General features: G+C 37.3%; 1 protein-coding gene across 4 annotated transcripts in view; it reads right to left on the bottom strand.

Annotated features, from left to right (window-relative positions):
* itpk1b (inositol-tetrakisphosphate 1-kinase b) overlaps positions 1-13,499 on the bottom strand; it is a 48,655-nt gene that overhangs the window by 19,202 nt on the left and 15,954 nt on the right. For all 4 annotated transcript variants that reach the window (XM_084097454.1, XM_084097451.1, XM_084097453.1 and 1 more), the window contains exons 4-5: positions 3,495-3,620; positions 998-1,115 (exon numbers count right to left, since the gene is read on the bottom strand). In XM_084097454.1, the coding sequence (XP_083953580.1) occupies positions 998-1,115; positions 3,495-3,620 (244 nt within the window). The remainder of the gene's footprint in view (positions 1-997; positions 1,116-3,494; positions 3,621-13,499) is intronic.

Raw genomic sequence — 13,499 nt, 5'->3', positions numbered from 1 at the left:
AAAAAGATTAATTCACTCAATTTAAGTTCTGTCATTGTGCTTTATAAATAAAAAAAATAAAATAAATAAATAATAAATTTACCCTATAGAAAGGACACGTAGTTAACTTCTATTACTCAGTAGATAATGATTCTCATGCACAATCATTATTTGCATTTGGTTACATATATATTTTCATTCTTATTTTAGCACAGTTAAGCCAGAGAAATGATTTTGTTGGATATCGCTGAATAATAAAAACATTCACAGCCAATCAGAATCCATCCTGCTTTAAGAGCTCTAGCATTTAAAGAGGCAGATGACAAAACTGCAGCGCATGCTAGGAATAAACAGAACGATATCATCCAATGGTGTGGATGCTAATATAAATATCGTCATAGTTTAGTTAATTTAGTTATCATTCTTGGCATGAACTGGAGTAATTTCATTCACAAACGAATTGGATAGTTTTCTATTCGCATAAACAAGTGGATATCAAGATTTTCTGTGAATAATGACTCAAATCTCAGCCTGTTTGTCACACAAAACTAGTGCATAGACTCAGAATATTGGGCATGTGTTATGTGGATAATTTTTATTATACTTTTATGGTGTTTTTTGTCATTTTGGATCTTGACAACCTCATTCGACTGTATGGAAAATATTTCCGGATATTCTCAAAATTCACTTTTTTTTATTCCGCAGAAGAAAATAATAAGGGTTTGGAAAGGTGAGTAAAAACTGAATTTTTAATCTTGATCTACTCTTTTTAAACAGAATGGGACATGTTGCAGGCCGGACTCAAACCTGTTCACCTGCATGAGCGCCACAGCTCAACATGCTAACTGTTGTGTTACAGACCATTACATTATCAAGTTCAGCTCATTCAACTACAAAGAGTTTGAGTGCCAACTGACTGCTTCTTGTAGTTGGGCATATCACCATTTGCAAAACTTGAAAACTGCATAAATGAATTCATGAATAGTGCTGGAATGAGGGGGGTGCTGGATCATATTACCTCTCATGCAGTCCTCTATCCTGTGCACCAGCTGGTAGGACCTGCAGCGATCCAGCAGAGTTCGGATGGCTGGAAGTGGGTCAAGAATAATGGTCTCTGGGTGAGCGTCGATATAATCCTGCAAGACCAGGGCAGAACAATGAAGGTATGGAGGTGACATTGAGAAGGGAAGATGCTAAAACACAACTTCAAACATTACTTATTGGTGTTGTTAAAAGGCATCTAACATGCATGAATGTACATGCCACACAAACAAAAACATGTACACATGAAGCCCAGTTGCACTGCTATTACGTCATGCTAACTGAATGCAAAGCTGCGAGGTTGTTTCTTTTACATAACCACTCGCTCTCTCTTCACTGTCCCCATTCACTCAACCTCTCAAATCATGAGTAATTTTACTGAAATACATTCTTTTGTCATGTGATTTCCCCATTTCTATCACTTATTTACTGGGAAATTTACTCACAGATCCCAGCATATTGATTCTTAGATCAAATCGCCTCCAAAATACGAATGTATGAAGACTAATATTCTACCAGCACTGATTAAACGGGCAAAAAAGGTTACACAACAGAAGAAGACAGACACATCTACAGTTTTTCAGAGGGTTTAAACTGAACACTGTACTTCAGATCATTCTGTGTCTTGTGTAAATCTATGTAATATACATCTAAGCACATGCTTAGTGAGAGCAGGGTCTTAGGGGAGAGCTTTGAACATTAAGAGGCTCAGCGCTCTTACGTTCTCATTTAGAGGTGAGTACCAGAGGTGACATTTCATAAGACGGCAAAACAAAAACAAAGCTGTACGATGGGAATCTGAATTGAAGTAGAAATGACTGTAGAGCAATTTTATTACTGATGAAAATGACAACTTAAAAAGCAGTAAAAAAAAAATGTAAACCAAAAAATAAATATATTCACAAAAAAAAAAAAGATTTATATATTTTATTATATATTACATTACATTACATTTCATTACATTGTGTGAATTTTGAATAGTGTGGTGCGGGGATGATGTCAGAACCTGGAAGACCAATTCACCGCTGGTTCCTTCGAGATTTCCCTATGGTGTTTTATAATGGGGTTTTTCAATTTATGAGTAAAATAAGGTGTGGTAAACATTATTTTTGTTTTGTTCTACAACGTTACAACGTACTTATGTTTCCAAAAGTAAACGTAACTGCTTTTCAGTATATGTGTGTGTATTTTACGGTGTAGAACAAAATGTGAAGGTACAGTCTAGTTATGTTTACCACAGGCTTTATTTTACTCCGAAATGGAGAAAAAAAAACAAACCCATTATAAATCCCCATAGGAAAATCTCGAGGGAACCAGCAGCGAATTAGTCTTCTGGGTTCTGACGTCAAACCATCAAGTCACGCACAGATTTTATCAGTCCAGTGTTTTACTTGGGCAACCCTTTTTTTGGTTGTAGGAAATAAATAATATATTAATATACACAACTAAATTATAATACAAAATGAAAATAATAAAAAATACTATAATATTACATAATTTCGGTATATTATTGTACCAACACATTCCCAATTTGACATTGAGTATGATGCAATTTCTTCTAAAACAAATCCTGAAACTAAATATATAAAAAAAACTAAATGAGATTAAAACTTTATGCCCCATTAAAATGAACCGAAAATGAAAACTAAAATAAAAACCCAAACAGAGAGAAAGATTAATTTATATTAACTATTTAGATAAACGAAGACAACAATATTTAGTTTATGTAGTTCGGTTCGCTTGGTTCGCCTGGTCCAGATAAAAACAAATAACATTTAGTCCTAGTCCTGGTCTGCTTAGCATTTATATTGGCATTTTTTACACTGATCCTTAAGATACCGAACCTAAAGGCATAGGGATATGTTTACAAACTTACTGAACATACAAAACAATGCTGTGTTCTGGGCTAAATGCGCTCGCTGTGTGTGCGTAGCCTACATGTGATGGGATTTTGACCAGCTGAGAACTCGTGAAGGGCTTAAAGTAAAGGAGTCAAAACAGCAGCAGGAATCCCTCCATCACACACACACACACACACACACAAACACACACACAGAGATCTGCTGCGAGGAGACGTGGTTCTGATGCCTGTACCAAACTGTGATGGGCAACATCACAACTATGGTATTTTGTATAAAACTTTAAAACAGGTACGCTTGAAAATTCTGTCCTTTTAATATTAAATATGCATTCATATTTCATTCAACCACACCAGAGTTGGTTTGGAAGCGGACTGAGACCCAAAGAACCGCACTAACAGAGCAATCGAACCAAGGTTCGTTTTAATCCAACCAAACATGCCAACACACCCTAAAAAGCAAATACATGCATTCACTTTCCTTTTACTTACACCTAAATGACAGAGATTAAATTCAGGAAGCTCAATCGCTGCTCAATCAGATTGAGATTCCTGCCTCTTAATCAGAGCTGTAGATCTGCTCTACAAAACACACATGCTCAGACACACTCCTCACCTGCACACGCTGGACCAGCAGCAGCGACTGGGTGTCATTCTGGTCCGCCTCCAGGATCAGGTCTGTTAGCTTGTGAATGATGACATCCAGGGGACCCTGCTCCTCTAAAGGCTGACTCAGGTCAAGCTGAAGGGAAGGGAAAGGTGAAAGGTCATCATTTACACAAAGACAAAAGCCAATGATGTTAAAAACCACTGCAGTTTAATACAGATTAACATTACATGTACTGAACAAATGAATGTATACTGACAGCCAGTCTGTGTTTCCAGGATAGCAATAATAACGCATGGCTGATATATGAAGGCGAATGTGATTTCACTGAAAACATGTTCATGGATCAACATCTTTGTGGATCCTGGAATAACATTCCAATCAACCAATCAGATTCGAGGGACAAGTTTACAATTTATATGCTTCTACATCACTGTTATTAACCAATCATTTCCCTCTGATTTTAGGGATAACTCATGGAAAGGGTTAGGTTTAGGGGTTGGGATAGGGTTAGGACTAATTTTCAGAGAGGAATGTTGATCCAAGATTAACAAAATATGTTGACACAGGAACATGTCTTACTTGGCATAATCACGGTGACCGACATATGAATGTGTTTGTATGATTCGAGTTCAAGAAAACCAGCATGGGAAAAATTAACTGAAGCCTGATGCAGTCAGGACTGTAAACTGCATTAAAGCGTTTTCCTCTGGCCCAAATTATATATATGTATAGTGAATTATTACATTGAACAATTCTTATTCAAAACTGGTTCTTGTACTTCTGTACTGGAATCTTTAACTCCCCTTTCTACACCCTCAACAAATCACAATCGCAAAAATTTCCACTTTACTTAGTGATAAATTAAACAAGGGGCATGTTTAAAATAAATCTGCACAATAACCCTTACATTTATATAAATAAATAAAACGTGCAATACACTATTTAAGGCTGAGAGCTGTGGGACACAATCTATTTCCTTGTATGGCTGAATGTTTAAACCCATCTGACTGCCCAAAGTGGCTTTATTTAGTTGTTTTTTTCCCTTCCAGTGTTTCCAGCACGGATCGTCCCCCGAGTGGTCGGATGTCGATGTCAAGAGCGGCTCCAGACTACACAGACCTCAAATCCCAAGGTGCTGATGTGCTGACAAACCTGTTCTAGCTCTGATAATCTCATGCTTACTGTACACGGACAGGCCGTTCCACCGCAAGCCCATATGTGGACAGTGGAAACACCACTGACAGCCTACTATTGTGTGTTTGTTTCAGCTAGTAAGCAAGGTACAACAACCCCAAATCTCTCTGTCAAACAGTTTGTTGGCTAAACAGCAGCTCCTTCCTCACGCTTATGGGGCCATAAAGTAACAGGAGACAGATTACTAATATACAATACTACATTGAAGACTTGGATAATACTTTATGAAAGAAAATCACTACAGTGATATAACCAGATCAGATTAGTTCCTACAAGTATTTCATCATAAATGTTTCAGGAAATCTAATCTCATGTATTGCGCTCTACATTTTACAGCACAGTGCATTTTACGTTTGAGAGCAGAGCTTTATTAGAGGTCTGTTATAAAAAAAAAACAATACAACATTCATATAATATAACAAAAGAGTTTTGTTCATAACACATCAAACACTACAGAACTTCTATAACCAACAATACAGTACAACAAGTAAAAAATACATTATTAATAATAATAATAATCACAAGCATCCCAGCCACCCCCCACAAGGGACCCCTCCCTAAAATATAAAAGTAGCTGTATAATCTGGTGTATATAAACCAATTATACAGTGAAAAATACTAAAAATGTAATATAATATAATATAATATAACATAACAATATATAATAATTGTATGTATGTATGTGTATATGTATGTATGTGTGTGTGTGTGTGTGTGTGTGTGTACGTGTATGTATGTATGTATGTATGCATGTATGCATGTATGCATGTATGTATGTATATGTGTGTGTGTGTGTGTGTGTGTGTGTGTGTGTGTGTGTGTGTGTGTGTGTGAGAGTGTGTGTGTGTGTGTGTGTGTGTGTGTGTGTGTGTGAGAGTGTGTGTGTGTGTGTGTGTGTGTGTGTGTGTGTGTGTGTGTGTGTGTATGGTGTGTGTGTGTGTGTGTGTATGTGTATGTGTATGTGTATATGTATGTGTGTGCGTGTGTGTGTGTGTGTGTGTGTGTGTAGTGAGGAAAATAAGTATTTGAACACCCTGCTATTTTGCAAATTCTCCCACTTTAGAAATCATGGAGGGGTCTGAAATTGTCATCGTAGGTGCATGTCCACTGTGAGAGACATAATCTAAATAAAAAAATCCAGAAATCACAATGTATGATTTTTTAACTATTTATTTGTATGATACAGCTGCAAATAAGTATTTGAACACCTGAGAAAATCAATGTTAATATTTGGTACAGTAGCCTTTGTTTGCAATTACAGAGGTCAAACGTTTCCTGTAGTTTTTCACCAGGTTTGCACACACTGCAGGAGGGATTTTGGCCCACTCCTCCACACAGATCTTCTCTAGATCAGTCAGGTTTCTGGGCTGTCGCTGAGAAACACGGAGTTTGAGCTCCCTCCAAAGATTCTCTATTGGGTTTAGGTCTGGACACTGGCTAGGCCACGCCAGAACCTTGATATGCTTCTTACAGAGCCACTCCTTGGTTATCCTGGCTGTGTGCTTCGGGTCATTGTCATGTTGGAAGACCCAGCCTCGACCCATCTTCAATGCTCTAACTGAGGGAAGGAGGTTGTTCCCCAAAATCTCGCAATACATGGCCCTGGTCATCCTCTCCTTAATACAGTGCAGTCGCCCTGTCCCATGTGCAGAAAAACACCCCCAAAGCATGATGCTACCACCCCCATGCTTCACAGTAGGGATGGTGTTCTTGGGATGGTACTCATCATTCTTCTTCCTCCAAACACGTTTAGTGGAATTATGACCAAAAAGTTCTATTTTGGTCTCATCTGACCACATGACTTTCTCCCATGACTCCTCTGGATCATCCAAATGGTCATTGGCAAACTTAAGACGGGCCTTGACATGTGCTGGTTTAAGCAGGGGAACCTTCCGTCCCATGCATGATTTCAAACCATGACGTCTTAGTGTATTACCAACAGTAACCTTGGAAACGGTGGTCCCAGCTCTTTTCAGGTCATTGACCAGCTCCTCCCGTGTAGTTCTGGGCTGATTTCTCACCTTTCTTAGGATCATTGAGACCCCACGAGGTGAGATCTTGCATGGAGCCCCAGTCCGAGGGAGATTGACAGTCATGTTTAGCTTCTTCCATTTTCTAATGATTGCTCCAACAGTGGACCTTTTTTCACCAAGCTGCTTGGCAATTTCCCCGTAGCCCTTTCCACCCTTGTGGAGGTGTACAATTTTGTCTCTAGTGTCTTTGGACAGCTCTTTGGTCTTGGCCATGTTAGTAGTTGGATTCTTACTGATTGTATGGGGTGGACAGGTGTCTTTATGCAGCTAACGACCTCAAACTGGTGCATCTAATTTAGGATAATAAATGGAGTGGAGGTGGACATTTTAAAGGCAGACTAACAGGTCTTTGAGGGTCAGAATTCTAGCTGATATACAGGTGTTCAAATACTTATTTGCAGCTGTATCATACAAATAAATAGTTAAAAAATCATATATTGTGATTTCTGGATTTTCTTTTTTAGATTATGTCTCTCACAGTGGACATGCACCTACGATGACAATTTCAGACCCCTCCATGATTTCCAAGTGGGAGAACTTGCAAAATAGCAGGGTGTTCAAATACTTATTTGCTCAAGGCTGCAAAGAATCGTAGATATGGAGAGAACGCCATGACGGAAAAACTGATAAACCTCAGTGTTTGTAGTCAACATTTCAAACTGATGACCACAAACACAGTGTTTTAGGTCAAAAGGAGGGGAAACACTGAAAGAAACTGACGTTCTGTCAGATCTGCTCATCCCCCCCGAAGCAAAACGCCGTCATGTACAGGTAAGAAAGCAGTTGCCATTGTCTACTCTTTAAATAGCCATGTTTAAACAACTACACTAAGTATGATACGATTTCCCTTACAATACCGGTTCTGTTAATAACCCTCTGTTGTCATGCGGCGGACATTTGCTGACAAATAAATGTGAATTTCCCGGTCCATGTAACACAGAGAACGAGTAAACATTGTTTATTAACATATAATACCGACCGACACTAACAATACAAAGCGTGATGAAAACTGACAAGGTTTAACTGCGTCTTCATCTTTGCCTTCAATTGTTTTAGTTTAGTCATCTAATTTTCCCTCACAAAAGCAAGTCATGTTATTCATGATGCAGAGAGCCTCTTCCTTTTCTTCATGCGTGTCTGTATAGAGACACGACCAATCAGTTATTCATGATGCTTTAAGCCAACTGAGACACAAGTAACTAAACTCTGATGTCTGTCTGCCTGCTCCTCAAGGCACATGACCTGTGACGTCTGGCTCTGCTTTAAAACGCCTTTCCATGCAAGCATATAACCAATTTGACTGTAAAGAATCTGTCTATCTGTCATTACTAAAACATACTGAGAGCTCATGACAGAAATGAGCAGGCAGAGGTCAGACACTGACCCAGTCCTGCACCGATGACTCATGCCCACAGACGCTGGCGGAGGGAGACATGCGCAGCTCCAGGACTCAAAGATGAATTTATCTGAGTCCAGGAAGGTTTTGAAGCTGTCGTTCAGAGTTAAAATCATCAGGACAAGAGCTGATTAGAAGCAGAAGCAGCTTTGAAAGCAAGGCAAATCTTGCGTTATTTGTAGGGCTGCACAATATATCGAAATTATCGCAAATGTATATATCAGGATATGCATATCGCAACGGCTTGCAATAACTGGGGTCATGAACAAAAGACAAAGAGAAAAACACTCACTGCTCTTGGCAGTAACTTTTGTAGCTTTAATAAGAATCAGTATATATTTAATTCATACAGTGAAAACTAAGCAGTGTTTTATTTTTACATTTGATTATTCAGTTTCTGTTGTTTAATAACCCTAATGTAGGATAACCTGAAACCCTGGTTTACACCGATGTTAAAATAACACTTCTTATGCTACAGTAAAACACTGATGTTCACTTTCAGAAGTTGTAGGGATGTTTACTAATCACAAAAAGAATGTGAAACACGTATGTAGGTTATATAATTTTAAACATATTTTAAAGATAATTTAAGTTAATTTGACACACTTTAAGCATTATCGTATCGCATATGTTATTTAATGAGTTATCGCATTTTTCTTCAATATTGTGCAGCTCTAGTTATTTGCTACTATTGCCATAATATTAGCATAAAAAATGCATACAACTATCGACAAGATTTTACAAAGGCTCTTTTACTTACAAAAGTCGGTAACAATTTATTTTAGTGTCTTTGTTACATATGTTACATGTACTTACCATAGTAATAACAGTAAATTATGCATAATTACATGCAAATAGCCCTCAACCAAACCTTAATCCTACCCTAACCCTATAGTAAGTACGTGTAGTTACTTAATATTACACACTACTTAAATATAATTACACTGTAACAAAGTGTAACCCAAAAGTCTAAGATGTTTAAAGGGATAGTTTACGCAAAAATGAAAATTCTGTCATCATTTATTGTATCCTCATATAATCTCAAACCCATTGCTTCCATTCATTTATGAAACACATCTATAAGACAAATAATTAAGATATTTTTATGAAAGATTTATGTCCCTCCACAAAATGTTTAGTTTAATTTAGAATGGTAGAGCGTATCAAAAATGGTCTGTGTCCGAAATCGCCCCCTATACCCCTTAACGCCTGAATTTATATAGCTGTATATAAAAAAAAAATTATGTGTGTTTTTGCCTTTAAGTAGATGGTAAATAATGTTGAGATTATCAATTTCACTTTTGCACAACAAATAAATAGAAATTTTGGTATGTTGCAAATTTGCGACAACAGGCATTTAGGGTAATTTTTTTTACAAAATGGTAAAATTAATAAAACACATTTTCCCATCTCAGGTATGTAGATTTTATTCATGGCACAAAGTTGTTAGAACTTATAAACTTTAATTGACAAATTTATGAATCTTGACAACAGCAAGAAACAAAACACTCTCCTACTCCCTAACATTGACAGTAGTTTTTATACATTCCATGTTACACTCTGTTTAACTCTTTCCTTGTTTCTCCAGTGCATACATTATATATTCTTATAGTGTTATATCCTAACATGCTATTTTTTGTGAAAAAAAAAAAAAAAAAAAAAATTTTTTTTGGGCTGAAACCATCTAAATACAGCATTATTATAATATGTAGCCATTAGCCCAATCCAGCCGTTATGGACCAATGTCGCAAATTTGCTACAAACAGAAATCTACAAAGTACGTAAAATATTCGTCACATGAAGTCTATATGAATAACATAGCTATAGAAGCAATCAATAAGCTGGTACATATTTTTATCTTAGCACAACTTAACTCATTTTGGGCAATTTCTCCACATTTGCGCCCTTGATATGCGGATTTTGCAAACCAAAATATTAGCTTCCGTGAACCGGATGTAGTTCCCACTCCGACCGCTCCTACGAGAAACCAGTGCGTGCAAAATGTTCCTAGGTATGTATCGAATGTGCACAAACAGGCATTGGGGGAAAACACACGCTATCTCGCCTGCAGTCTGAATGGAAGGGGTTTGTTGCAAATTCACGACAGTGGGCGTTAAGGGGTAGGGCACTATTTGAGGGGACAGCCATTTGTTGTGGTGTCCGAAACCATAGTGGACGTTATCAAGTGCACTCATTCATTCCCATAATGCACCGCAATAATGAGTATACAACCGATGTACGCTCAACGGCTAGAAAATACCCATAATGCATTGTGAGGGCCGAGCTGAATGAATTCCCACGTCTCGCCAGATGGCGCCCGCAGCTGAATCATCCATCCATCCATTTTCTAAACCGCTTGTCCAATGTGGGTACAGCATAATATCATACAGGTATACATTACTTTTTTATTGATTATTAAATTATTAAAAAATATCTTTCAACAGAGGGACAAACAAAAGTTTTCCAGGTTCATTTTTGTTTTGGTTTTAAAGATGAACAAAATCGTATGGATTTGGAACTTTAGAATTTTTGGTTGAACTTTCCCTTTAATGGAAAGTTGTTTTGGAGGCGGAGCAAGTAATTATACTGCGATAAAACATTACAAAGTTTTCATTACAAATTCATTACAAATTGTTTTTGAATAATGTGTGCACTGATGAATGTATATTTTGATAAGTAGAATCAATTTTGATTTAAATAAACATTCATCCACATCTACATCAAACAATCCATTTGCGGAACCAAAAATACCACCCTTGAATAGAAGAAAGCAGCAGAGGCAGCGGCTGATGCCATCACTCTTTAATCTTCTCTCATTCATGAAATATTGAAACTCTTCCCAGCCAGAGCTCATGTTTGATAGATCCATTTTAGAAAATAAGCAGGGAATTAGAATAAAAGCACACTGAGAGGAGAGATAAGTACCCTAGAGTCTGTATCTGTGGGTATAAAAAGGAGCACATAAAGATGACAAGATGAAAACGATGGGCTTGACTCACATTACGCCCGAACAAATGCGTCAAAGGAAAAAAAAAAAACTGACCAAGAGGCTTCTTCACAGACCGACGCACTTGAGAGGAACAGGAAATGTTCTTCATCCTAATGGAGCCTCACAGCCTCAAAGTAGGAGAATTAAACATGAATCATGAAGCATTTAGAGAGGAAATGAGCCTGATGAAGTCATTGTCTAGGTTAATGTGGTTGAATGTATTACAGTATTACTGGATTACATAGACTTAACATGATTGGATGACAACTAGTCTGAAGATGAACAGAACAAGGAAGTGAGACGACCAACATTATTACAAAGACAATGGGGTCCACTGACAGAATTTTAATTTTTACGTGAACTATACCTTTAGAGAAAAGTGAATGGAAGGTCATCAAAAGTACATATCTTCAAGTTTGTGTGTGTGTGTGTGTGTGTGTGGTAAAGCAATACCAAGGAACATGAACTGGGCTATTTATTCACCAGAGACTCCCTGCCTTTGTTTTTCCCACACTTAAATAAAAAGACGTGAGGTCGGCCTGAAGGGACTGCTCAGTTTTTAGATATTCGCATGGAGTGATGTGACCCCCGATTACAGTGAATGTCAAACACACATGAAAAGTGACGACATTGCTAAGAGCAAGCAAGCCCAAATATGACAACACTTCAAACCGGGCAACTACATTTTTATAATGCTAGAGTGTTCTGGGTGGCTGCTAAGTGGTTACTTACTGTACAAGTCTATAATATTCCGGTTCCAACAACAGTTTATTGTGTTGTTTCCAGAAGATATTACTGAGAACTCTGTGGAGGAACTATCTACATAATATGTCAGTGTAAGTAATCTGGAAACACATCTCTCTCTCTCTCTCTGCACTCGAGGTTAAAGGCACAATATGTACGATTTTTAGATTAAAATATCCAAAAATCACTAGAACAATGTTATATAATTTGTTGACTTGTGTACTTACGTTATCCCAAATGTTTCCAACAATGTTTAAATACAGAAAAATCAGCTATTTTAATGATAATTACAAATAATGTGAATTTAAGTGATCAAATTTAACGAACAAAGTTCAAGATCAGGGAAGGAGGCGCCGAACGTTAAACTTAATTTTAATCGTAAAATAAACATAAGCAACAAAACGAAACGAAAGGAGCGGCAGGATTTTACTTTATAGTAAAAACTGAAGTTATTCTAATAATTGATAAAGTCATTCTAATTGACAAAGTTTTTTCATATTTAACACTCTAAAGCTACTTGCTTTAAAGGTCCCGTTCTTCGTGATCCCATGTTTCAAACTTTAGTTAGCGTGTAATGTTGTTGTTAGAGTATAAATAATATCTGTAAAATTATAAAGCTCAAAGTTCAATGCCAAGCGAGATATTTTATTTAACAGAAGTCGCCTACATCGAACGGCCCGTTTGGACTACATCCCTCTACTTCCTTCTTTAATGACGTCAGTAGAACAGTTTTTTGACTAACCTCCGCCCACAGGAATGCTCCCTCAACTCTACCGAAATTCGTTTATGTACTTGCGCACTTCTTATAACTTACTGTGTTTACTCAGCTCTTACGGTGATTTTCTGAAGTAAAACTGACGCTTCATCTTTTGTGTGATGTACAATAAACTTTATTAAACTCATCAGTATATGTTTGATCATCATTCGGACCTGGCCCGAAACAGCAGACTTGTAGGCTATTAATAAATAATGGATACATACAAGCAGATGACAAATACGTTATAATAACCGTAATTAAACTACTAAACTATACCTGTTTCATCTCTATACAGCACTCTGACTCTGTAGGCATTATTGTCCGACTCGAAATGAACACCGTTACTGAGAGTTTCTGATATTATCATCATTCCGTGAGATGAAATTGTCCTGAGAGACTGAGCGTGAGCTCATGAAGCTCCGCCCCCTGGGTCGTCCAGCAGCAGCTTATTTGCATTTAAAGGGCACACACTAAAACAGCGCGTTTTTCTAAGCCCCAAAAAATGACAATTTAAACATGCTGTAAAAAATTATCTGTTGGGTATTGTGAGCTGAAACTTCACATACACACTCTGGGGACATCAGAGACTTATTTTACATCTTGTGAAAAGGTGCATAATACGGGACCTTTAAAGCAATATATTGTACAAAGTGCTATATAAATCCATCACTAGGATCGATCTTCATATTTGAAATATAAAGTTCATATTCCTTGTGGTCATTTGCTGAAATACGGTTGGTAGATGTTTTACTGGCAAGGATTTTGCTGTCTCATTGTGAAAGGAAAGCTTTCCAGGCCTTGGCTTTGTTGAATGTTCAAATGTTAACATTAGCATGCTTAGTCAAAACCAATGAGAACAATTTGAGCTTCACTATCAAAACAGTCTCTCTAATGAAAA

The sequence above is a fragment of the Abramis brama genome (assembly GCF_963993115.1).
Source record: "Abramis brama genome assembly, chromosome: 21".
NCBI lineage: Eukaryota > Metazoa > Chordata > Actinopteri > Cypriniformes > Leuciscidae > Abramis > Abramis brama.
The sequence above is the reverse complement of the archived record's forward strand: the minus strand, read 5'-3'. Positions and strand labels throughout refer to the sequence as shown.